This window comes from Schistocerca americana, chromosome 3 (genome assembly GCF_021461395.2).
Source record: "Schistocerca americana isolate TAMUIC-IGC-003095 chromosome 3, iqSchAmer2.1, whole genome shotgun sequence".
Taxonomy (NCBI): Eukaryota; Metazoa; Arthropoda; class Insecta; order Orthoptera; family Acrididae; genus Schistocerca; species Schistocerca americana.
The window spans coordinates 776,584,082-776,608,331 of NC_060121.1; the positions used below are offsets into that span (position 1 = coordinate 776,584,082).

General features: G+C 40.7%; 1 protein-coding gene across 1 annotated transcript in view; it reads right to left on the minus strand.

The window, feature by feature from the left end:
• The window catches only part of LOC124606857 (general transcription and DNA repair factor IIH helicase subunit XPB), a 95,846-nt gene that overhangs the window by 52,885 nt on the left and 18,711 nt on the right, over window positions 1-24,250 (minus strand). The window contains exons 6-8 of the mRNA XM_047138938.1: window positions 13,001-13,177; window positions 12,722-12,880; window positions 8,434-8,531 (exon numbers count right to left, since the gene is read on the minus strand). Of these exons, the coding sequence (XP_046994894.1) occupies window positions 8,434-8,531; window positions 12,722-12,880; window positions 13,001-13,177 (434 nt within the window). The remainder of the gene's footprint in view (window positions 1-8,433; window positions 8,532-12,721; window positions 12,881-13,000; window positions 13,178-24,250) is intronic.

Consider the following 24,250-nt stretch of genomic DNA (forward strand, 5'->3'; position numbering starts at 1 on the left):
TCTTCCTAAAATTCACAAACCCAATCATCCCGGCCGCCCCATTGTAGCTGGTTACCAAGCCCCCACAGAACGTATCTCTGCCTACGTAGATCAACACCTTCAACCCATTACATGCAGTCTCCCATCCTTCATCAAAGACAACAACCACTTTCTCGAACGCCTGGAATCCTTACCCAGTCTGTTACCCCCAGAAACCATCCTTGTAACCATTGATGCCATTTCCCTATACACAAATATTCCGCACGTCCAGGGCCTCGCTGCGATGGAGCACTTCCTTTCACGCCGATCACCTGCCACCCTACCTAAAACCTCTTTCCTCATTACCTTAGCCAGCTTCATCCTGACCCACAACTTCTTCACTTTCGAAGGCAGACATACCAACAACTAAACGGAACAGCCATGGGTACCAGGATGGCCCCCTCGTACGCCAACCTATTTATGGGCCGCTTAGAGGAAGCCTTCTTGGTTACCCAAGCCTGTCCACCCAAAGTTTGGTACAGATTTATTGATGACATCTTCATGATCTGGACCCACAGTGAAGAAGAACTCCAGAATTTCCTCTCCAACCTCAACTCCTTTGGTTCCATCAGATTCACCTGGTCCTACTCCAAATCCCATGCCACTTTCCTTGATGTTGACCTCCACCTGTCCAATGGCCAGCTTCACACGTCTGTCCACATCAAACCCACCAACAAACAACAGTACCTCCATTATGACAGCTGCCACCCATTCCACATCAAACGGTCCCTTCCCTACAGCCTAGGTCTTCGTGGCAAATGAATCTGCTCCAGTCCGGAAGCCCTGAACCATTACACCAACAACCTGAAAACAGCTTTCGCATCCCGCAACTACCCTCCCGACCTGGTACAGAAGCAAATAACCAGAGCCACTTCCTCATCCCCTCAAACCCAGAACCTCCCACAGAAGAACCCCAAAAGTGCCCCACTTGTGACAGGATACTTTCCGGAACTGGATCAGACTCTGAATGTGGCTCTCCAGCAGGGATACGACTTGCTCAAATCCTGCCCTGAAATGAGATCTATCCTTCATGAAATTCTCCCCACTCCACCAACAGTGTCTTTCCGCCGTCCACCTAACCTTCGTAACCTCTTAATTCATCCCTATGAAATCCCCCAACCACCTTCCCTATCCTCTGGCTCCTACCCTTGTAACCACCCCCGGTGTAAAACGTGTCCTATGCACCCTCCCACCACCACCTACTCCAGTCCTGCAACCCGGAAGGTGTACACGATCAAAGGCAGAGCCACGTGTGAAAGCACCCACGTGATTTACCAACTGACCTGCCTACACTGTGAAGCTTTCTATGTGGGAATGACCAGCAACAAACTGTCCATTCGCATGAATGGACACAGGCAGACAGTGTTTGTTGGTAATGAGGATCACCCTGTGGCTAAACATGCCTTGGTGCACGGCCAGCACATCTTGGCACAGTGTTACACCGTCTGGGTTATCTGGATACTTCCCACTAACACCAACCTGTCAGAACTCCAGAGATGGGAACTTGCCCTTCAGTATATCCTCTCTTCTCGTTACCCGCCAGGCCTCAACCTCCGCTAATTTCAAGTTGCCGCCGCTCATCCCTCACCTGTCATTCAATAACATCTTTGCCTATGTACCTCCACCTCGACTGACATCTCTGCCCAAACTCTTTGCCTTTACAAATGTCTGCTTGTGTCTGTGTATGTGCGGATGGATGTGTGTGTGTATGCGAGTGTATACCTGTCCTTTTTCCCCCCTAAGGTAAGTCTTTCCGCTACCGGGATTGGAATGACGCCTTACCCTCTCCGTTAAAACCCACATCCTTTCATCCTTCCCTCTTTCCTGATGAAGCAACCGTTGGTTGCGAAAGCTAGAATTTTGTGTGTATGTTTGTGTTTGTTTGTGTGTCTATCAACCTGCCAGCGCTTTCGTTTGGTAAGTCACATCTTCTTTGTTTTTAGATATATTAAATATTATTCACATTTAATATCTCTGTTCTCTGTCCTGTTATGTATTCTCTTAACACAGTAGGCTGTAGGACTTCCTTGCTTGGGACACGAAGTAATAGATGCAATTTCAAAACTGAAATATACTGTTTGTGTAGGCTGGCACCTACCCTTTACAGGATGTGCATGTTGTGTTATATTTTAAGCGTAAGTGTTTTAGCATAAAGGATTATTAGGGCTATGTTTAGATTCTAACAAGATTTGATGCCAATGAGACAGAAGGATGTATGTTGTAATATGGGTTATTTCTGTTGAACAGCACCAAAAGGAATAGTGCAGCTTAGAAGCTTCATCTGACAACATGATCATTATCATCAGATTCTTGATCCCAGAGATGGTTCATAATGATCACTTTAGATTTTTCTAGGTTAGGAGTCCTGAGACTATGTCCACACAGCCTCATGGTGCCAAATAAGAAGCTGCTTCAGCAAATAAATTGTTAAACTGACACATCAGCTGCCGAAGTGTTGTTAGATAAAACATTTACACTGGTCAGAAGAATGATTTTATTTATTGTTACACTCTCAAGTCTGTGAGATGTGGGCGAACAGACCCATTTTAATCATAAATTGGTGTGCATTATGGCTACAAAGAACAGTATACTATCTTTCCTTTTCCTCTGTGCCAGCCAAGTATAAGTGACAAAAATTTCTTCTATGACCAGGATTTGAACCCTCTGTCTTCAAGAGAAGTAACCCTACATGTGTTTTAAGTATTGTGGTACCTTTGCTTATGGTGACTAGAGTCATAAGCATTAGAAACTTAAAGGATTGTTGGTATTTATTACGCATCACCATACAAGTGGACTTTGAAACAGGATTGATTCCTTGTTGTACATATTATGAAAATATTCAGTAGACACTGATTATAAATGACAACAGAAAAAAAATTTAAAAAATTGGTGCTGAATTAGACAAGTTGATAAAATGTGAACCTTCTCCTCTTGATGAATGTTCCCCAAACACCTTCAGAATTAGTAACATGGTATTTTTTTAATGATAAAATGAGAAATTTATTGGAGCTCTCGTTTTTATGGTCCACTGCTTCCCTCTCAAACTTGTTACATATTGCAGTCTTCTTGTGGTGACTGAACAGGTCAAAAGACATTTGCTATGACTGAATATTAACTGAACTAGGCTCAATACAGTTTCTTCCAAATCCACCAGAAACAAACGCAAAATAATTTTATTTAAAAAAGCGGATAAAGTGTCACTAGAAGCCTTCCTAAGAGACAATCTCCATTCCTTCCGAACTGACTATGCAAATGTAGACGAGATGTGGCTCAAATTCAAGATATAGTAGCAACAGCAATTGAAAGATTCATACCTCATAAATTGGTAAGAGATGGAACTGATCCCCCGTGGTACACAAAACAGGTCCGAACGCTGTTGCAGAAGCAACGGAAAAAGCATGCGAAGTTCAGAAGAACGCGAAATACCGAAGATTGGCTAAAATTTACCGACGCGCGAAATTTGGCACGGACTTCAATGCGAGATGCCTTTAATAGGTTCCACAACGAAACATTGTCTCAAAATTTGGTAGAAAATCCGAAGAAATTCTGGTCGTACGTACAGTACACAAGCGGCAAGACGCAGTCAATACCTTCGCTGCGCAGTGCCAATGGTACTGTTACCGACGACTGTGCCGCTAAAGCAGAGTTATTGAACGCAGTTTTACGAAATTCCTTCACCAGAGAAGACGAATGGAATATTCCAGAATTTGAAACATGAACAGCTGCTAGCATGAGTTTCTTAGAAGTAGATACCTTAGGGGTTGCGAAACCACTCAAATCGCTTGATATGGGCAAGTCTTCAGGTCCAGATTGTATACCGATTAGGTTCCTTTCAGGTTACGCTGATACAATAGCTCCCTACTTAGCAATTATATACAACGGCTCGCTCACCGATAGATCTGTACCTACAGACTGGAAAATTGCGCAGGTCGCACCAGTGTTTAAGAAGCGTATAAGGAGTAATCCATCGAACTACAGATCTATATCATTGGCGTCGGTCTGGAGTAGGGTTTTGGAGCATATACTGTATTCAAACATTATGAATCACCTCGAAGGGAACGATCTATTGATACATAATCAGCACGGTTTCAGAAAACATCGGTCTTGTGCAACGCAGCTAGCTCTTTATTCGCACGAAGTAATGGCCGCTATCGACATGGGATCTCAAGTTGATTCCGTATTTCTAGATTTCCGGAAAGCTTTTGACACCGTTCCTCACAAGAGACTTCTAATCAAGCTACGGGCCTATGGGGTATCGTCTCAGTTGTGCGACTGGATTCGTGATTTCCTGTCAGGAAGGTCGCAGCTCGTAGTAATAGATGGAAAATCATCGAGTTAAACTGAAGTGATATCAGGTGTTCCCAGGGAAGCATCCTGGGACCTCTGCTGTTCCTGATCTATATAAATGACCTGGGTGACAATCTGAGCAGTTCTCTTAGGCTGTTCGCAGATGATGCTGTAATTTACCGTCTAGTAAGGTCGTCCGAAGACCAGTATCATTACTAACTATGTTTTCTGGTGTTCTGATCAGATGTCCAAAGAATGAGGGTCACTCCTTCTGATCAAGTTTATTACCAGTTCCGTTTTCTTGTATACTGTTTAATCTGAAGCTATTCTCCATGCACTTCCTAATTATTATTCTTTGTGTCTTTAGTATTCTGTAACTTCATGTTGTATTACCTCTTCTGAAGATGCAAATGTTATTTCAGGTTGTGTTACTACCTTATAAGGTTTTAATCCTGCAACTGTTGATAGGTCTTTTTGGTCATGTGTGTTTTTGGCAATGTCATTTGCTTTGTTCAGGTCTTTATTCTCTTTGCTATGTCAGTTTCTTGTTTAGGTTGTGTATTATGTTTCACCAAAATATTTAAATTCAATCAACAGTTTTGATTTCGTGTTTTTCTATTGTACTGTTATTTGCAAGTGATGGATCAGTTAGTATTATTTCTCTGTTTTTTCCTTTTTTTCAAACAATATTCTAAGGCCAATTTATTTGCAGTGATTTAATTTGTTGTCTGGTTGCTTGCCAGCAAATTCGAAGCAGTCTAAACTCATTTTTGGAGCTTCTACTTCTTGTGTTCTTTAGGTTAGTCCTATACCATTCTCTTATTACGTACTTCAGTGCACAATTAAACAATAATGACTTTCAAAGGTTAGTTACCCTTGACAGCCAGAATTAATAAATTGAAGCCAATTTAGTGTAGAGACTGTGGCTGTGCCCCAGGGAAGGATAGCGGGTTGGGGTGAGTTGGAAGTTGTTCGAAGGCAGTGCAGTTCTTTTATTACTACAGTAGTTCAAGCCCATATCTGGTGATGTTGGAAGGGTGTGCCTCTACCCACACATCTGGCGGTGAATTATTGTTGTAGGTCACAGCGGCTGCTACAATCAGTGTGTCTCAGGTGCAGTGAAACCTTGAATAATCAACAACTGTGGCCGGTGGCAAGCTATGTGGGGGCTGATGCCACAGGCTACCACGGCCAGACAAGTGCGAGATGGCTGACTGGCAGTGACTGATGTTGGCTTGGTGGCTGGGAATCTAGGAGCCATTAGTATGCAGTCCTGTCAAGATGACGGTGGAGCACAGAAGCCTCACGTGGAAAGCCAACCCTGTCGTGGAAACTATCATGACCAGAATACCAAATTCTTCTATTGGGTTGTCATCTCCATGTTCTTGTCAAATGGATCATATATATCATCACATTCTCAAAATTATTTGTCTACAGCCTGTTTCTGGTATGTGATTTTAATGGTCTTGGGTTGCTGACAAATTGTCGCCTTTCCTACAGCTCACAAATAAGGAACTACCAGTTTTTCCAATTTGAACAGTTTGTTCTTTTTCCTCAAAATTATTATTGACAAAACCAAGCAAGTATAACCTCTTTGCTTACATTTATCTAGTTTTAGTTCAAGAAATTAGAGACACATAATGTCTTTAAAAATAACAGCTATGTAATATTGTACAAAAAAAGAAAAAACTAGCTGAATACTCAGGATTGCCAGGTATATATTTATTCCAATCTTCTATTAGTCCATCTCCTCCTTCCCCCTCCCTCTGTCCATATCCTCCTCCTCCCTTTCTGTTCATCTGCTTAGCACTTGTCTGTGACATCTGCTTCTTCCATCCCTCTCCATCTCCTCCTCCCTCCTATTTGTCTGTCTGTCCATCTCCTGAAACCCCCTTCTCTCTCCACATTATCACCTCTACCTCAACAGGAGGTTGCTGGTTCTTACCCCATTAGTATTTCTTTCCCGATAGTAAGTAATACGTGTACCAAGTTTCATTTATATCAATCTAGAGATTTAAGAGAAGTCTTTGACACATACACTATGTGATTAAAAGTATCTGGACACCTGGTTGAAAATGGCTTACAAGTTCGTGATGCCCTCCATCAGTAATGCTGGAATTCGGTACAGTGTTGGCCTTGATGACAACTTCCACTCTCACAGACATATATTCAGCCAGTTGCTGGAAGGTTTCTTGAGGAATGAGGAGAGGTATCTATGTTGATTGGTGAGGCCTGGTGTGAAGTGGGCGTTCCAAAACACTCCAAAGGTGTTCTATAGGATTCATGACAGGATTCTGTGCAGGCCAGTCCACTACAAGGATGTTACTGTCTTGTAATCACTCAACCACAGGCGGTGCATTATGAACAGGTGCGTGGTCGTGTTGAAAGATGCAGTCGCCATCCCCAAATTGCTCTTAAATAGTGGGAATCAAGAAGGTGCTTAAAACATCAATTTAGGCCTGTGCTGTGGGTGCCATGCAAAACAACAATGGGTGCAAGCCCCCTCCATGAAAAACAGGACTGCACCATAACACCACTGCCTCCGAATTTTACTGTATGCACTACACACACTGGCAGATGACATTCACCGGGCATTCGTCGTACCCACACCCTGCCATCAGATCGCCACGTTGTGTACCATGATTTGACACTCCACACATTTTTCCACTCAACAATAATCCAATTTTTACACTCCTTACACCAAGCGAGGCGTCATTTGGCATTTAACGGCGTGATGTGTGGCTTAAGGGCAGCCGCACGAAAATTAAATCCAAGTTTCCTCACCTCCCACCTAACTGTCATGGTACTTGCAGTGGATCCTGATGCAGTTTGGAATTCCTATGTGATGGTCTGGACAGATGTTTGCCTATTACACATTAAAGCCTTTTTCAACTGTCAGTCAATAGACAAGGTCAGCCTGTATGCTTTTGTGTTTTACATGTCCGTTCACGTTTCCACTTCACTATCAAATTGGAAACAGAGGACTTAGGGATGTTTGGGAGTGTGGAAATCTCGCATACAGACATATGACACAAGTGACACCCAATCACCTGATCACGTTCCACGTCCGTGAGTTCTGCGGAGCGCCCCATTCTGCTCTCTCATGACTACCAAGGTTGCTAATATGGAGTACCTGGCAGCACAAGGCACCTAATATGAAAAACATGTTTTTGGGGTGTCCGGATACTTTTGATCACACAGTGTAGGTTTGCTTTTGTATGCATGTCACGGGTATTGAACATATTTCATCCATATCTGTACACATACAACTGTGTAGGCTTCTGTGCCTAGAGTCAGGCGACATAAAAGTTTTCTGGGTATGGTACCACATCATATTGTGTAAAACTACTTGCTGGAGAAAACCAACGTTTCAGCCATGCTTGCAGCGGCCTTCTTCTGGGTCTACTGGTGACAGAAGTCCCAGAAGGAGGCTGCTGCAACCATGGCTGAAACACTGGTTTTCTCCAGCAGCAGTTTTATAGAATATGACGCAGTATCATACCCACAAAACTTTTGTGTTGTCTGTGCACATAGTTCACTTGTATCTCTAATGAATTTTGCCTGCAGTTTCGTTTTCATGTACCTAAATGTTTATGACATCATATCTCCTGAATGACGTGTCGTAAAATGATATAATTTTGTAGGTATGTTCAGTGGCATATATACCATCTGTGAAATGCGTTGCAAATAGAGTTAGTAGCCAACAAATAATAACGCAGCAGTTTTACAGCACGAACAATGAAAATGTACTAAACAATAAACTTTTTTTATTTTCATCATTTTGTGGGCATTGTCAGTGAGAAAAAGTTCTGTGGTTTGAAATTGTGTGTACAGTTTTGTTGCAAGTCACTAAGTGCTCTCATTCTCAAATACTGGACAAGTATGGTCTGGATACTCGCAAGTCATGCCTAATGCCTACACTTCTTTTTCATGCCGCCCCCCCCCCCCCTCCCCCCAAAATCCTTTAATAGGTAGGTGATTCTTACTCCACAGTGATTCTTTTTAGACGTAAGGGATACATGTACCAAGTTTGGTTGAAATCACTCTAATGGTTTAGGAGGTGATGTGGAACATACATACATTTTTGTAATAAGTATGGATCTGACAATTATATATATGAATACTAACTTGATATCTGGATTCACAGTGTCATTTCGAAAATCATACTCTGCCAGCAGGGGATGCTCAAGCTCAATACAGCGCTTCTGGATCACCTCAATTTTTTCCTGTAACAAGGAAAGAAAGGAAAAGAAATTTATTAGTAAATCATTTCCAGTTTCTTACACAAAAGTAAAAGAAAGTCTACAGACATTGCACAAAAGTTGTCCCCCTCCTATCACAATTCAGCATTTTTCTTGGTCTTATTCTTTCTAAATTATTTTACAGTGACAGAAAAAAAAAAAGACTAACACAACTTCACAGGCTTAAAAATGATAATTACAAGGAAGCCTGAAAATTATTTCATAATCCCACAGAACAATACTAAAGTGCATGGAAAGAAACTGAAACAGTTGAACTAATGTACTTTCAAAGTTCAATGCAAATTTCCTAAAAATATCAATAAATTTAAATACTGACTAAAGGAGAAAAATCTTACAACTTAATAGGACTTGGAGCTGTTAGTAGGTGTATTCAACTAAGTGTTCTCTCAATTTAGCCACTGCAGTTTCACTATTAACAGTGTGAAATTTCCTGAAATTTTCTTTCCTCTTCAAAAAAGCTTCTATTCTCTTCTTGTCCAAACTATTTATTGTCCATGTTTCACTTCCATACATGGCTACACTCCATACAAATACTTTCAGAAACTACTTCATGACACTTAAATCTATACTCGATGTTAACAAATTTCTCTTCTTCAGAAACGCTTTCCAGTCTACATTTTATATCCTATCTACTTCGACCATCATCAGTTACTTTGCTCCCCAAATAGCAAAACTCCTTTACTACTTTAATTGTCTCATTTCCTAATCTAATTCCCTCAGCATCACACGACTTAATTCGACTACATTCCATTATCCTCGTTTTACTTTTGTTGATGTTCATCTTATATCCTCCTTTCAAGACACTGTCTATTCCGTTCAACTGTTCTTCCAAGTCCTGCTGTTTCTGACAGAATTACAATGTCATTGGCGAACCTCAATGTTTTTATTTGTTCTCCATGGACTTTAATACCTACTCCGAACTTTTCTTTTGTTTCCTCCACTGCTTGCTCAATATACAGATTGAATAACATCGGGGACAGGCTACAGCCCTGTCTCACTCCCTTCCCAACCGCTGCTTCCCTTTCATGCCCATTGTCTCTTATAACTGCCATCTGGTTTCTGTACAAATTGTAAATAGCCTTTCGCTCCCTGTATTTTACCCCTGCCACCTTTAGAATTTGAAAGAGAGTATTCCAGTCAACATTGTCAAAAGCTTTCTTCTACAAATGCTAGAAATGTAGGTTTGCCTTTCCTTAATCTATTTTCTAAGATAAGTCGTAGGGTCAGTATTGCCTCACGTGTTCCAACATTTCGCGGAATCCAAACTGATCTTCGCCGAGGTCGGCTTCTACCAGTTTTTCCATTCGTCTGTAAAGAACTCGTGTTAGTATTTTGCAGCTGTGACTAATTAAACTGATAGTTTGGTAATTTTCACATCTGTCAACACCTGCTTTCTTTGGAATTGGAATTATTACATTCTTCTTGAAGTCTGAGGGCATTTCGCCTGTCTCATACATCTTTCTCACCAGATGGTAGAGTTCTGTCAGGACTGGCTCTCCCAAGGCTGTCAGTAGTTCTAATGGAATGTTGTCTACTCCGGGGGCCTTGTTTCGACTCAGGTCTTTCAGTGCTTTGTCAAACTCTTCACACAGTATCATATCTCCCATTTCATCTTCATCTACATCCTCTTCCATTTCCATAATATTGTCCTCAAGTACATCGCCCTTGTATAGACCCTCTATATACTCCTTCCACCTTTCTGATTTCTCTTCTTTGCATAGAACTGGGTTTTCATCTGAGCTCTTGATATTCATACAAGTGGCTCTCTTTTCTCGAAAGGTCTCCTTAATTTTCCTGTAGGCAGTATCTATCTTACCCCTAGTGAGATAGGCCTCTACATCCTTACATTTGTCCTCTAGCCATCCCTGCTTAGCCATTTTGCACTTCCTGTCGATCTCATTTTTGAGACGTTTGTATTCCCTTTTGCCTGGTTCATTTACTGCATTTTTATATTTTCTCCTTTCATCAATTAAATTCAATATTTCTTCTGTTACCCAAGGATTCCTACTAGCCCTCATCTTTTTACCTACTTGATCCTCTGCTGCCTTCACTACTTCATCCCTCAGAGCTACCCATTCTTCTACTGTATTTCTTTCCCCCATTCCTGTCAATTGTTACCTTATGCTCTCCCTGAAACTCTGGACAACCTCTGGTTTGGTTAGTTTATCCAGGTCCCATCTCCTCAAATTCCCACCTTTTTGCAGTCCACATCTGCCCCTAGAAATGTCTTACAATTTAAAACCTGGTTCCTAAATCTCTGCCTTACCATTATATAATCTATCTGATACCTTCTAGTATCTCCAGGATTCTTCCATGTATACAACTTTCTTTTATGATTCTTGAACCAAGTGTTAGCTATGATTAAGTTATGCTCTGTGCAAAATTCTACCAGGCGGCTTCCTCTTTCATTTCTCTCCCCCAATCCATATTCACTCATTATGTTTCCTTCTCTCCCTTTTCCTACTCTCGAATTCCAGTCACCCGTGACTATTAAATTTTCGTCTCCCTTCACTACCTGAATAATTTCTTTTATCTCATCATACATTTCATCAATTTCTTCATCATATGCAGAGCTAGTTGGCATATAAACTTGTACTACTGTAGTAGGCATGGGCTTCGTGTCTATTTTGGCCACAATAATGTGTTCACTATGCTGTTGGTAGTAGCTTACCCCACTCCTATTTCTTTTATTCATTATTAAACCTACTCCTGCATTACCCCTATTTGATTTTGTATTTATAACCCTGTATTGACCTGACCACAAGTCTTGTTCCTCCTGCCACTGAACTTCACTAATTCCCACTATATCTAACTTTAACCTATCGATTTCCCTTTTTAAATTTTCTAACCTACCTGCCCAATTAAGGGATCTGATATTCCACGCTCCGATCCGTAGAACGCCAGTTTTCTTTCTCCTGATAACGACGTCCTCTTGAGTAGTCCCCACCCGGAGATCCGAATGGGGGACTATTTTACCTCCAGAGTATTTTACCCAAGAGGACGCCATCATAATTTAACCATACAGTAAAGCTGCATGCCCTCGGGAAAAATTACGGCTGTAGTTTCCCCTTGCTTTCAGCCGTTCGCAGTACCAGCACAGCAAGGCCATTTTGGTTAGTGTTGCAAGGCCAGATCAGTCAATCATCCAGACTGTTGCCCCTGCAACTACTGAAAAGGCTGCTGCCCCTCTTCAAACCATACTTTTGTCTGGCCTCTCAACAGATACCCCTCCGTTGTGGTTGCACCTACGGTATGGCCATCTGTATCGTTGAGGCACGCAAGCCTCCCCACCAACGACAAGGTCCATGGTTCATGGGGGTAGGAGTCAAAGATGAGAAGTGATTACTTTATAGGTTGCTGCAGACACAAATAAATAAGAAAGGAAAGTTGCCACAAATGTTGGCTTCTAGAACTACAATACATTCATTTAAAAGTGAGGATAAACAGTGAGAGGAAATAGGATTATCTAATAGTTAAACCTGAACTGAAATAACATGAGTATCAGCCCATTATTAACAAAGCAGCTGCTATTGCAAAAACCAATGAATTCAACTGCATGGCATGTTTATATTAAGCAAAATAATGTCTGAAGCTACCAGAGAAGAATGTACAAAAGTGTGGATGGAAAACAAAGAAATTCAGTAATTGGCTCAAATTTTCTGATCTCAGACAGGTGAATTAGTACAGCAGTATTTTGAGAGAGAGAGAGAGAGAGAGAGAGAGAGAGAGAGAGAGAGAGCATTTAAAATCTGCTGACTTTTAGGAGGAAGTACCTTATCAAAGGATTATTGTTTAATCACTACAGAACTGTGAGCTACTCTGAACATTAATTCTAATGATAAATTTATCCTGAAAACAAATATAATGCAATACTGAAGCGCTTTATGTTTGTGTCAGCACTGCTAAATGTTAATGTGTCAGCAATTGATAAGTACGTGTTTTTATGTGTTTGGATATTGGTCCTAGTTCCATAATTGTGTTCTGACTGTTCACAGTAAAACAATACTCATATTTTTTGTGCTCAATATATTTTGCAATTGTTTGAACCAGTGAACAATATGTTTAAATTCTTCAACATGTACCAACACAACTTTGTTGTCTAAAGATTATGATTATGTACAAACTGTAAACAACTACACTAAAAAAATGCTGACCTGGTTGACTTCAAATGACACAATTTTTGTAACAGAATCCTCTTCATCCTCATCTTCCTTATCAATCTTGTCATAGAAGCTGGTTATGTCCTCTGGTACAGCCTGGCCATCTGCATCTGTCGGCCCTGCACCTTCTGTAGGAGGTGCACTGCTGCCAAACTGCATACGCAAATAAAGAATATAAAGATGACAGGAAATTCAAGAAGAACACATTTATGATGCAAATGGCATAAATGCCATATTCGAGAGAGATTTAAGAAATGCTGGAAATCAACTGACCTGTGTTGTACCTTTCTTGTCCTGTGTCTGTGTGATCAGGCCATCACCCTCAGCACCATCTTCCACATTTCGACGTAACCGGCATTCTTGAATTACTGGATCTTTCAGCAGCTTCTGAAGCACTTCAGGAAATGGTGACTCAACAAAATAACGATTGTGTTTTAAAACCAGTTTCACCTACGGAGAAAAAGGGTGAAACATTGTACAATTTTACTAATTTTTTTCCAGCCACTACTCTGCAAAAACAAAAAACAGATTTTTCAATTCTGACAGACAGTGTGCAGATAGCATCACAACAGCAAGAACACTTAAAACAACAGAAAAAGTAGGCCTGTAAATCGTCTTGGAACAAAAATGAAGGTATAACCAACAAAAAAACTGCATCAACAAATTTCATCACAAAGAAGGGAAAAATCTGAAATAAGGAAACATTTATCTAGCTGAAAGCAATGAGCGAGCTGGAATGGAAAGAAAGGATATAAGAGAAATGTTATGGAAAACTGATACAGCATTCCACTTGATGGTAGATATTTACAACAAAATCACAGGAACGCAAAAATTCCACATCCACGAATTTGGCCAATTCACAGGTGTGCAAGATTAGAATTAATGAATAATAAATTAAAAACATGGACTCTGTGAAGAAAACAAATGTGGATATTAGGCAGCAGTATAACATTTACAAAATTAACAAATAATATACAACTACACTAACAATAGGGAAAATTGCTAGGGACGATTCATACAATATGGCTACACCAAAAGAATAGGTCCTAAGAACAGTGGTTTAACACAACTGTTAAAGTTCTTGAACTCTGTTGTGTTATAGTTTACTTCACAACAATCACTGTGGTGTAATTCATTTTAGCGCAGGGGCTGAGGTTCCCATGTAATTAAGTTAAACAAGGCAGCTTTGTCAGCATGTCAAGCTCCTCGAACAGTTACAGCATGGTGCTGCAGTCAACGGTCAACATCAAAGCTATGATTGTGCGCACAAATGGAAGCTCGACTGGAACCTCCATGACTGAACTGCCTCAGCCAGCACTGGCTGTTCCATCAAAATTGCAATCCCCTGTTTTGTTCTCAATACTGTAATAGATGACTATGAAAAATCAGAAACTGAAATAATTTATAGCATCACTATTACACATTACTCGTATAAATCTGGAGCAATATTTGTATTTTTACAAGAGCTGTTGACAATGTAAATTGATTAGTGCAAGAAGGTAATTTGTGTGTTAAGGAGTTAATGATGCCAGTAAAGTGTATTAAGAGTGTCAGTACACATGTTGTTTCTTCAAATATATTTCCCTCCGTTAGTAATGCTGTTATAGTTAATAAAATATCTAAATGTGGACATACACTAGGACATGTTAGAGATATTATAATCAGCTCCCAAGTTCAGGAATGCTATCATATAAAATCACTTTGTCATACTGCTCAAAACATATTCAACAATTTGATCATTACTGTGGATGACATAGTATGTCATCACTGTAAAGAAGCAGCTCCTGAAATTGCCCTGTCTCCAACACAGTCTGAAGAAGAGAAACATACATCTGTCTCTTCTGCTGTTGTACTATAAATGTCAACTAACATACTAAAAGCCATTAATCTCATCTTGAATTTTCTAAAGATACTGCCAACAGTTCAATCCTGACCAATTACAATTTTTCTGATGAACTCCAGATTTTTTTTTTTTTTAAAAACCTGGCAGATGGAACTGTCATAGTCCTTCCAAAGAAAATTAACAACTTAAATGAATTTAGCGAGACAGTATCTGGTAAATCTGTATCATTTCCAGCTAATACTGAAGCTCACATAACGTCAAGTGCAGCAGCTGCTACTAATACAACATCTGCATCTGGCAGTACACAATAAAAGATGAAATGGTACAGGATCTGAATGCAGTTCGTCAGTATCAAGTTCCTCAACAAATATTGCCCTATTGGCAGAAGAGATCCCTAAAGATAACCACCTGTCTCCAAAATAATTCAAAGCCTTTTCAAAAGCAACAAGCAACCAGAAATAACACTTCTTATTGCAAAACAGTACACTAAAGATATTTTAGCTCTGCAACAATTAACCGATAAACAATTCACAAAACACAAAGAAATCAACAAACATCGTCAACTACAGTGATTTTTAAGTGCAACTAAAAAGAAATGGACACTAAATGAGATATGTGTTTGTCATTTCTGTTTTCGGATAAGAACAATGCAGTAGATTTATATGTTGAAAGTAAACAGTACATAGCCTAAATAGAGTATTGATTATCACTAATGATGACACCAAATACAAGTCAAATGACTCAAAAACAAATCATGGACATACAAGTAAATCTATAGCACTCCAGAGCTGTAAAAACTAACCTAATGCAGCTTATTATGCAATATCATATTGATATTACTTTCATCCTAGAACCATATTGTTATAAAAAAAAAAATAGTTGGAATTAGATATTTAGGGAAGACAGCAATCCTGATATCAGCAATACTGGTAACTTACAAAGATACTGATTCTGTAATGACCAGTCACTTTTTAAAATCTGTCGTACTGCCAACTTGATGTATGCGACCTTTGTAAATGTGTGGATATTAATTTGTTACATCACAATTGCTTCGATATAAAAAATTTACATGTTATTTGTTTTGGCACGTAGTTGCCATCCTCAAGTGTGCTTAATCCACTAAAAAGCTCTATACAGATATATGAACAAATATAATTAGGCACTTTGAACATCTTAAAGTCATTTAACGCTTCAATGAAAGTACATCATATTGTCACTTAATGAACGACTGAAATTAGAATATTGCACTGCAATATTACATACGGATATGGGAGTGACTGGGTACAGGAAAAAAAGAGAGCGGGTAAAAGGGGGAGAAGGAAAAAGTATAGGCGAGGTGGGAGGATAGCAAACAATGTCCTCTGCACCAACTTGTGATTTCTGTAGCCAGTCACGTGAACTGGGTATTTTAGAAAACACATTGCCAGGAACAGAAATTTGTGAAGTTATAAAACTTGAAACTTTCTAAAAAGTTTTTTAAAAGAACAAAAATTTATAAAAAGTAATATGAAAAACAAAAGTACATGCAAAGGTCAGTGAATGTCATTTTAAAAAATATAAATAAAGTATAGCCTCTTTTAAAACTAATTTTACATTTGAAATAAATTTTCCGAAAATGTGTTGGACTAAAGCAAGTGCTCATACTAAACCACTTACATGTGTATAACTGAATGACTCGTCGTTATTCCTGAGGTTGGAGTTCACTGGTACATTTTCTATGAAGTGTACCACAGTCACTCACTACATTTGGTTTGTTTGGAAGCCATCACTTACGGGTGAATCAAAATCAAATTAAATATTAATGTAAAATGGTAATGTGCAAACTGTTATTACTGATTGTATTTCTTCAATTATTAATTGAGCCACAGTTATGCAAACTCTGTTAGTGCCTGCTGATGGTTTATGAATGGTATGTCGGAGATGTAATTTCTCTTGTTGCTGTATTTTTATATCATTTATATTTCTGATTTCTTGTGTAACAAACATTGTGTTTTTAATTTTTAATTGGTTTTTACTCTTCCTTTGTATAAAATCTTGGTCCCCCTACTTTAAAAAAAAAACATAAACTGTGTAATGTCAAACAATGAAAACTCCAGGTTGGAATATCATCACTTTAGGAAAAGATAGATTGCTACTTGCTGTAAAGATTACACTTTAAATTGCAGACATAAACAATTAAAAGACAATAACATATGGAAAGTTCTGGTTGAGAATTACGAATTATTTCAGAATAAAGAAGATGATTCACTGAAAGGCAGAATTGCTGTGTCATTGATTGGTACACAAATGAAAGGCACAGAGCTTGGCTAGCTTTTAGAATGCACTTCCTTTTTCAATCTTGTAGTAAAAACATGTACATACGCACGCACTCATTCACATGCACAAGCCTGTCTCCCTACAGTGAGCTCAGTCGCTTGCCAGCTCTTTCCTGAGCCACAATGAGTGTACTGGGGTGAGGTGAGGGGATGGAGTGGGGTGGGGTGGTGATTGGGGGGGGGGGGGGGCAGGAGGCAGGGAAGGGGTTAGGGGAAAGCATCTAGCAGCTTGTGGGAGAGTGGGGAGCTATCTTTGGGCCAGTTAGGGATGCAGGTGGAGGAGGTTGCAGGTGGCAGACACACACACACACACACACACACACACACACACACACACACACACACACACACACGCGCGCGCGCGCGCGAAGGGTGGGGGGGCAGCGAATTACGTTCGGTTTTGGCCAAGAAGGTTACCAGAGTGAAGTACATGCTGTAAGGATAGCTCCCATCTGCGTAGCTCAGAAGAGCTAGTGCTGGTCTCTAATGTTGTGCTCTGCTGCATGTTGGGCCACTGGCAGTGGCCACTCATTCTAGTTGACAGCTGGTTAGTTGTTATACCAGTGCAAAATGCTGTGCAGAGGTTGCAGCAGAGCTTCTCACACGTGGCCCAGCTTCTGATGGAGAAGGATAACCCTGTGACAGAACTGATGTAGGTGGAGCTAGGATGGGTGGATTGGTCACATCTTGCATCTGGATCTTAACCGGAGTACGATCCCTGTGGCAGAGGATTGGGGATGGAAATGGCATAGGGATGGATTAGTGTGTGATGAATGTTGCGTGGGCGGCGGAACACCACTTTGTGAGAAGTTGGAAGTATCTTGGGCAGGATGTCTCTCATTTCAGGGCATGATGATAGACAATCAAAGCCATGACGAAGGATGTGGTTCACTCGTCCCAGTCCAGACTGGTATTATGTGACAAGGGGGTGCTTCTTTGAGACTTGGGTGGATGTGAGGATCAGGTGTGTGGGAGGATATGGCACGGGAGATCTGTTTGAGGAGTAGGTCTGAAGGGTATTGTCTGGCTGTGGATGCCTTTGTGAGACCTTCAGCATACTGGGCGAGTGAGTTCTCATCACTGTAGATGCATCGACCACGGGTAGTGGGCTGCATGGGTATGGGAAGATGTTTGGTATGGAAGGTGTGGCAGCTGTCAAAGTGCTGGTACTGTTGGTGATTGGTGGGTCTATGAGGACTGAGGTGTGGATGGAGCCATCTGAAAAGAGGAGATCGACATCTAGGAAGGTGGCACGATAGGTGGGGGATGACCAGGTGAAGTGGGTGAGAGAGAAGGTGTTGAGATTGTGTGGAATGAGACTAACGTGTCCTGGGCTCGGGTCAGGATTACAAAGGAGTCAACAAGAAAACTGAACCAGACCAGGGGTTTGAGGTTCTGGGAAGCTAGGAATGTTTTCTCTAGGTGGCCAATGAAGATGTTGGCTTAGGAGGGTTCCATGCAGGTGCCACAAATTTGTTCGTTTACCTTACCTTCAAAGGTGAAATAGTTAAGGGTTAGAATGTAGTTGGTTAGTTGTATGAGGAATGGAGTGGAGGGACTGGAATTTGCAAGGCTTTGGGAGAGGTAATGTTCAACTGCAGCAAGGCCATGGACACGAGGGATGGTGGTGAATGGTGAGGTTGCATCAACGAGTAGGGATCCGGGAGGTAAAGTTGTGGGGATGGTGGAGAATCAGTGCACGAAATGGTTGGTATCTTTAATTTGGGAGGCTAGGTTTTGGACAATTGGTTGGAGACGTTGATCAACAAGAACCGAGATTCTTTCGGTGGGGTCACTGTAAACAGCCCTCCTGTGTCATTTCTTCACATACACCTGATCCTCACATCCATCTCAAGTACCATCCACAAAGAAGTGCACCCCTTTGTCACCCAATACCACCCCAGATTGGAATGACAACCACTAATTCGTCAGAGCAATAACTACCATCATGCCCTGAAATGATGGATATCCTGGCCAAGATACTTCCAACCCCCTCATAAAGTGGTGTTTCACCACCCTCCCAATCTCCACAACATCCTAGTCCATCCCTATGCCATTCCTGTCCCCAATCCCCTGCCTGTGGAAGACCCAGATGCAAGACCTGCCCAATGCACCCGTCCAGTACCACCTACTCCAGTCCTGTCACAGCCTTACTCTACCCCACCAGAGGCTGGGCCATCTGTGAAAGCAGTCATGTTATATACCAGCTCTGCTTCAACCAGTGCACAGCATTTTACATTGGTATGACAACCAACCAGCTGTCAACTAGAATGAATGGCCACTGCCAAGCTGTTGCCAAACCCTAGGTGGACTTATCAGTGGCAAAATATGCAGCAGAGCACAGCAAGTGAGACTACAATGGCTGCTTTACAGCCTATGCTATCTGGATCCTTTCCTCCTCCACCACCACCACCACCACCACCACCACCAGCAGCAGCAGCTTTTCTGAGTTGCACAGATGGGAGCTAACCTTATAGCACATCCTTCGCTCCCATAATCTTCCTGGAAAAAAACTAAGGTAACTCATTGTTCCTCACCCCCTATCCCAGTACCCCATCGAATTTGTGTCCCCACATTAGCCAGATGTGTGCTGTTATCTCATGCCCTAGTCTTTGAAATCACATGCCCAGCTGTCTGCCACCTGCCTCTCTACCTGTACCACTAGCTAGACCACAGATGGCTCCCCACTCTGCCACAAGCTGTTAGATGCCTCCCCCCAACCCTCTTCCTGCCTCCCGTCTCTTTCCATATATCACCCCTCCCCAACCCATATCTCCACCTCACCCCAGTACATTCAACATGGACCACAAAAGAGCTGGCAGTCAACTGAGCACAATGTAGAGAGGAAGGCATGTGCAAATGAGTGAGTGGCCGAGTGAATGAGTGAGCATGAGTGTGAGTGAGCACGTGGGCATGTGTGTGTGTGTGTGTGTGTGTGTGCATGTTTTTCCTAAAAGCTTGGAAAAGGCAGTGCATTCTCAAAGCTGGCCAAGCTCTATACCTTTTGTTTGTGTACCTATTGATGACGCAGCACTTCTGCCTTTAGGTGAGTCATCACTATTAAAAGTTACTTACACATAAGCTTCATGCCACAGCTTTCAAAGAAAGGGAAACACACACCTTCATTCACACAAGCAAGATCTTGAATGTTACTTCTTGGAAGAGCTTACACACAAATATTTACAGAACATGACCTTACACAATTTTTTTTTTTAAACAAAGGCCACAATCTGGCAGAAAAAGTTCAAGTGGAAACAAATATTGAAACTTTTATTACAGAATTTAAAGATGCTCTAGGTACTTTATTCAATAAAGTGTTTAAGACTCAAAATAACCAAACACAAGGCATAGAATACCATAAACTAAAAAGATCTTAAAGGCTCTGAGTCAATGGAATGGTAGATGATCCTGATTTTACATAGACAGAATAGAGGAAATAATAATGAACTTGTTTGCAGACAAGGCTCCTGGTAAAAATGGTGTTACTAGTAAGCTCCTTCATAGAATACACAGCAAGTATCTTACCATTTTATGCAACAATTGCCTACAGAATGCTTGCTATCCAAGACTGTGGGAAAGAGCCAAAGTAGAACCCACTCTCAAAGCCTGCAGTCTCCAAATTCTGTTCCATCAGCTTTCTGTGCATGGGGAGGGGAGGAACTGGAAAAGCTCTTAATTAATAGAAATATGTAGCATGACTTTGCTAAAAATCTCCCAAGCAACAATCAGTATGGATTTGCTCCAGAGAAAGAGACAGAGATTGCACTGTTGGCAGTTAAGAAGGACTATACGTAATAATGGTCAGTCTCGACGTTCAGGGTGGTTTTGGTGGCCCAGCATCCTAAACATGCTACACAAGTTTCAATATCCTAGGAACTTATATAATCTGGCTAGAAACTATTTCAGTAACAGAACAGCGGTGTTCCCATTTAACATCATCAAACTAGAGGAGGTGACAAAAGGGCACCCACAGGAGTCTTACTGTAATTCATATTTTTGGAGTACCCAATATAATTCTCTGCTGAATTTGGGTTACACAGCTAAAACAAGGACAGCAGCATCTGTACATGACTTAATCATACTGACCAAAGCAGATACAGTCCTTAGTGCACAGGAGTACAACAACAGAGAAATAGAAAAAAAAGAAAATCACAGCTTGTGCTCAGAACAGTATCCAATTTAATGACCTAAAATCAAAAGTATTGCTAATAATGATGAGAAGGCATACAGACAAAGCAATAATTCGTAGTCCTACACAGCAATGTTTTGCAACAAGTTGAACAATAACAAGATTTGGATATAATTAATGATTCTAAAATTACCTTTAATGAACATATACAGAACATGAAAGAAAAGTGAACAAAATGAATACATTATTTATTTAAATCAGTATCGTTCAGGGGCAATGAAAATAATTTACAAAAGAGCTATAATACCAACATTGGCACATGCAGCTCCTGTTTGGGTTGACACACTAAGAAGAGAATATAACTGTATGAAGATTTGAGGGATTCAGAACTTGATCAACATTAAGACTGCTAAGGCTTACAGAACAACATCTACTGAAGCATTGTACAATCTACCAGTCCTTACACCAATAATTACTAGGCTCCAGGCAACAGCTGAAGAAAATAAAATTATAAAAAATGGAACATGTGGCCCATTCTACAGTCAGTCCTTCAGATTTAAAACTGTGGCCCCATCCGGCAAGTACACTAACTTTAGAAGAACATTACAATAAAGGAATATTCGATACAGATTTATGTCAATATGACTTATTTAGAAAATGAAACAGGTTCAGGAGTGGCAATAATCATTAATAATACAGTTGTCGGTCAGTGAAAGTACACACTAAAGAATGGCTTCACTATTAGCCAACCAGAACTATTAACAATTTTGCAAGGTTTAGAGAAACTAGATAACTTATGAGACATAAATTTTAAAATGGCAACTGTAATATTCATGGCAACCGAATTACACTGGAGTCATTACAAAATTCCAGAATCATACATTTTAGTTAGAAAGGATTAGAAACAAAATTTGGGATTTGCATCAGGGGACCAGCATATTAACTTTGAATGGGTAAAAGCCCATGTAGGAACTCCTTGAAATGAACTGGCAGCCAAGCTTGACAAACAAACAGCTTGAGAAAATGCAACAGAAAGCTGCTACAGAATTTTTCTGCCTGTGATCAAAAGAAAATTACAATGCACACAGAAAGAAAATTGGGAAAGAGAATGAGCTGAAACTTCAAAAGTCGCAAGCACAAAAAATTTTTTCCGCCTCTTCAACTTTGTCTTTCCAAATTGTTACTGCATTCATGTAATCTTACTACAATATTAACAGGGCATGGAAATTAACTAAAAGTGTTTCAGTCTAGCCTAAGTGCTGTTTGTACATTTGCAGACGGTAATTGACCAGTAGAACACCTCTTATGGACGTGCTGCAAACTTAATAATGAGAGAGAGACACTAAGGAAGTGTGTTATAGAAACGGGAGACAGGTGACCCATCAATAAAGCAGTTTTAGTAAAGATATATATGAACAAATTTCACAAATTTGTAAAATAATAATTTTTTCTAGCATATGAATAACTATGCTACTTGAAGTTCTACCTGAAAATATATGGGTCGTACAGGAGTTTATTACTGTGAATATAAATATATACTTCCTACTCTTTCTTTTGTAATTGGTTATAATTAGACTTGTTACTAGTATATCTTGTATAAAAATTAAACCTAAGCATGGTAATATTACAAATATTGTAATGGGGCACATTGCAAATAAATAGAAAAACTGTGTTAGAATTCAGAAAACAGTAACCATAACTGGTTTAAAGAAATACATGTACATAAGAATATGGAAGTAATTTACACAAATTAGCACAAAATTAAACGCAGAACAAAATTAAGTAGTGGGCAGGAGGAAAAGGGGAGGACAGCGAAATCAAGAACAAAGGAGTAATTGTCTTAGCAGATTAAATAAAGTCTTCACTCCTCCATAACAGAAACAAAGAAAACAGATGGATGATGATGATGATGATGATGAAGATGATGATGATGTTTGGTTTGTAGGGTGCTCAACTGCAGAGTCATCAGCACCCGTACAGAGTATCAATTTTTTCACAGTGTGGACAAAACAGATGGAGAAAAGGCTACTGTTTCAAATACTTTCTCGGTGTATCACAATATACTCCTTTGGAATTGGTGTCTGTATATCATTTTCCCACTGAGTGATTGTATTGAAAGTGATTAACAAGAAATCCGACATGAATGTTTCCTATTGACTAAAGACAGAAGTTATGTTAAAGTGGACATGATTCGAAGTAATATGGCATTCTCCTGGTTGTCGTTTTTAAGTACAGCCAAACAAAGGCTCTGCTTCTCAGTGGGATTCTCTCTCTCTCTCTCTCTCTCTCTCTCTCTCTCTCTCTCTATGCTCGCTCACAAACACTGAGGCACTATTACTATCTTTTCTATATGAGCAACGAAGGGTAAATACACACATCAAAACAGTTTTGCAACACCTCAGTTCCCAGAACTCCTGAAGACAGACACTGACTGTGGGTATTGTATTACATACACAGCCCCTTTGACTGTTCAGAGATGTCACTAAACCCACCCAAAGATGTAAACAACCATGCATGAGCAGCGCCTATTAGACAGAGGGGGTCCAACAGCCGATCAGTACCAGTCATTCCACAAGGAAGGAGGTACACGGCTTGTGTTGTCAGTAGTTCAATCATGCCTAGATGGTCAATACCACAGTTCAATCGTGTCCACATTGTTACTTTGTGCCAGGAAGGGCTCTCAGCAAGGGAAGTGTCCAGGTGTCTCGGAGTGAATCAAAGCAATGTTGTTCAGATATGGAGGAGATACAGAGAGACACGAACTGTCGATGACATGCCTCACTCAGGCCGTCCAAGGGCTAGTACTGCAGTGGATGACCACTACCTACGGATTATGGCTGGGAGGAACCCTGAAAACAACACCACTATGTTGAATAATGCTTTTCGTGCAGCCACAGGACGTTATGTTACGACTCAAACTGTGCGCAGTAGGCTGCATGGTGTGCAACTTCACTCCCGACATCGATGGCGAAGTCCATGTCCAAGGTGAGGTCCATGACACTGTACAGTGCGGTACAGATGGGCCCAATAACATGCCGAATGGACCGCTCAGGACTGGCATCATGTTCTCTTCACCAACAAACGTCACATATGCCTTCAACCAGACGATCGTCACGAGAGGTGTTTAGAGGCAAACCGGTCAGGCTGAATGCCTTAGACACACTGTACAGTGAGTGCAGCAAGGTGGAGGGGTTCCCTGCTGTTTTGAGGTGGCATTATGTGGGGCCGACATACAC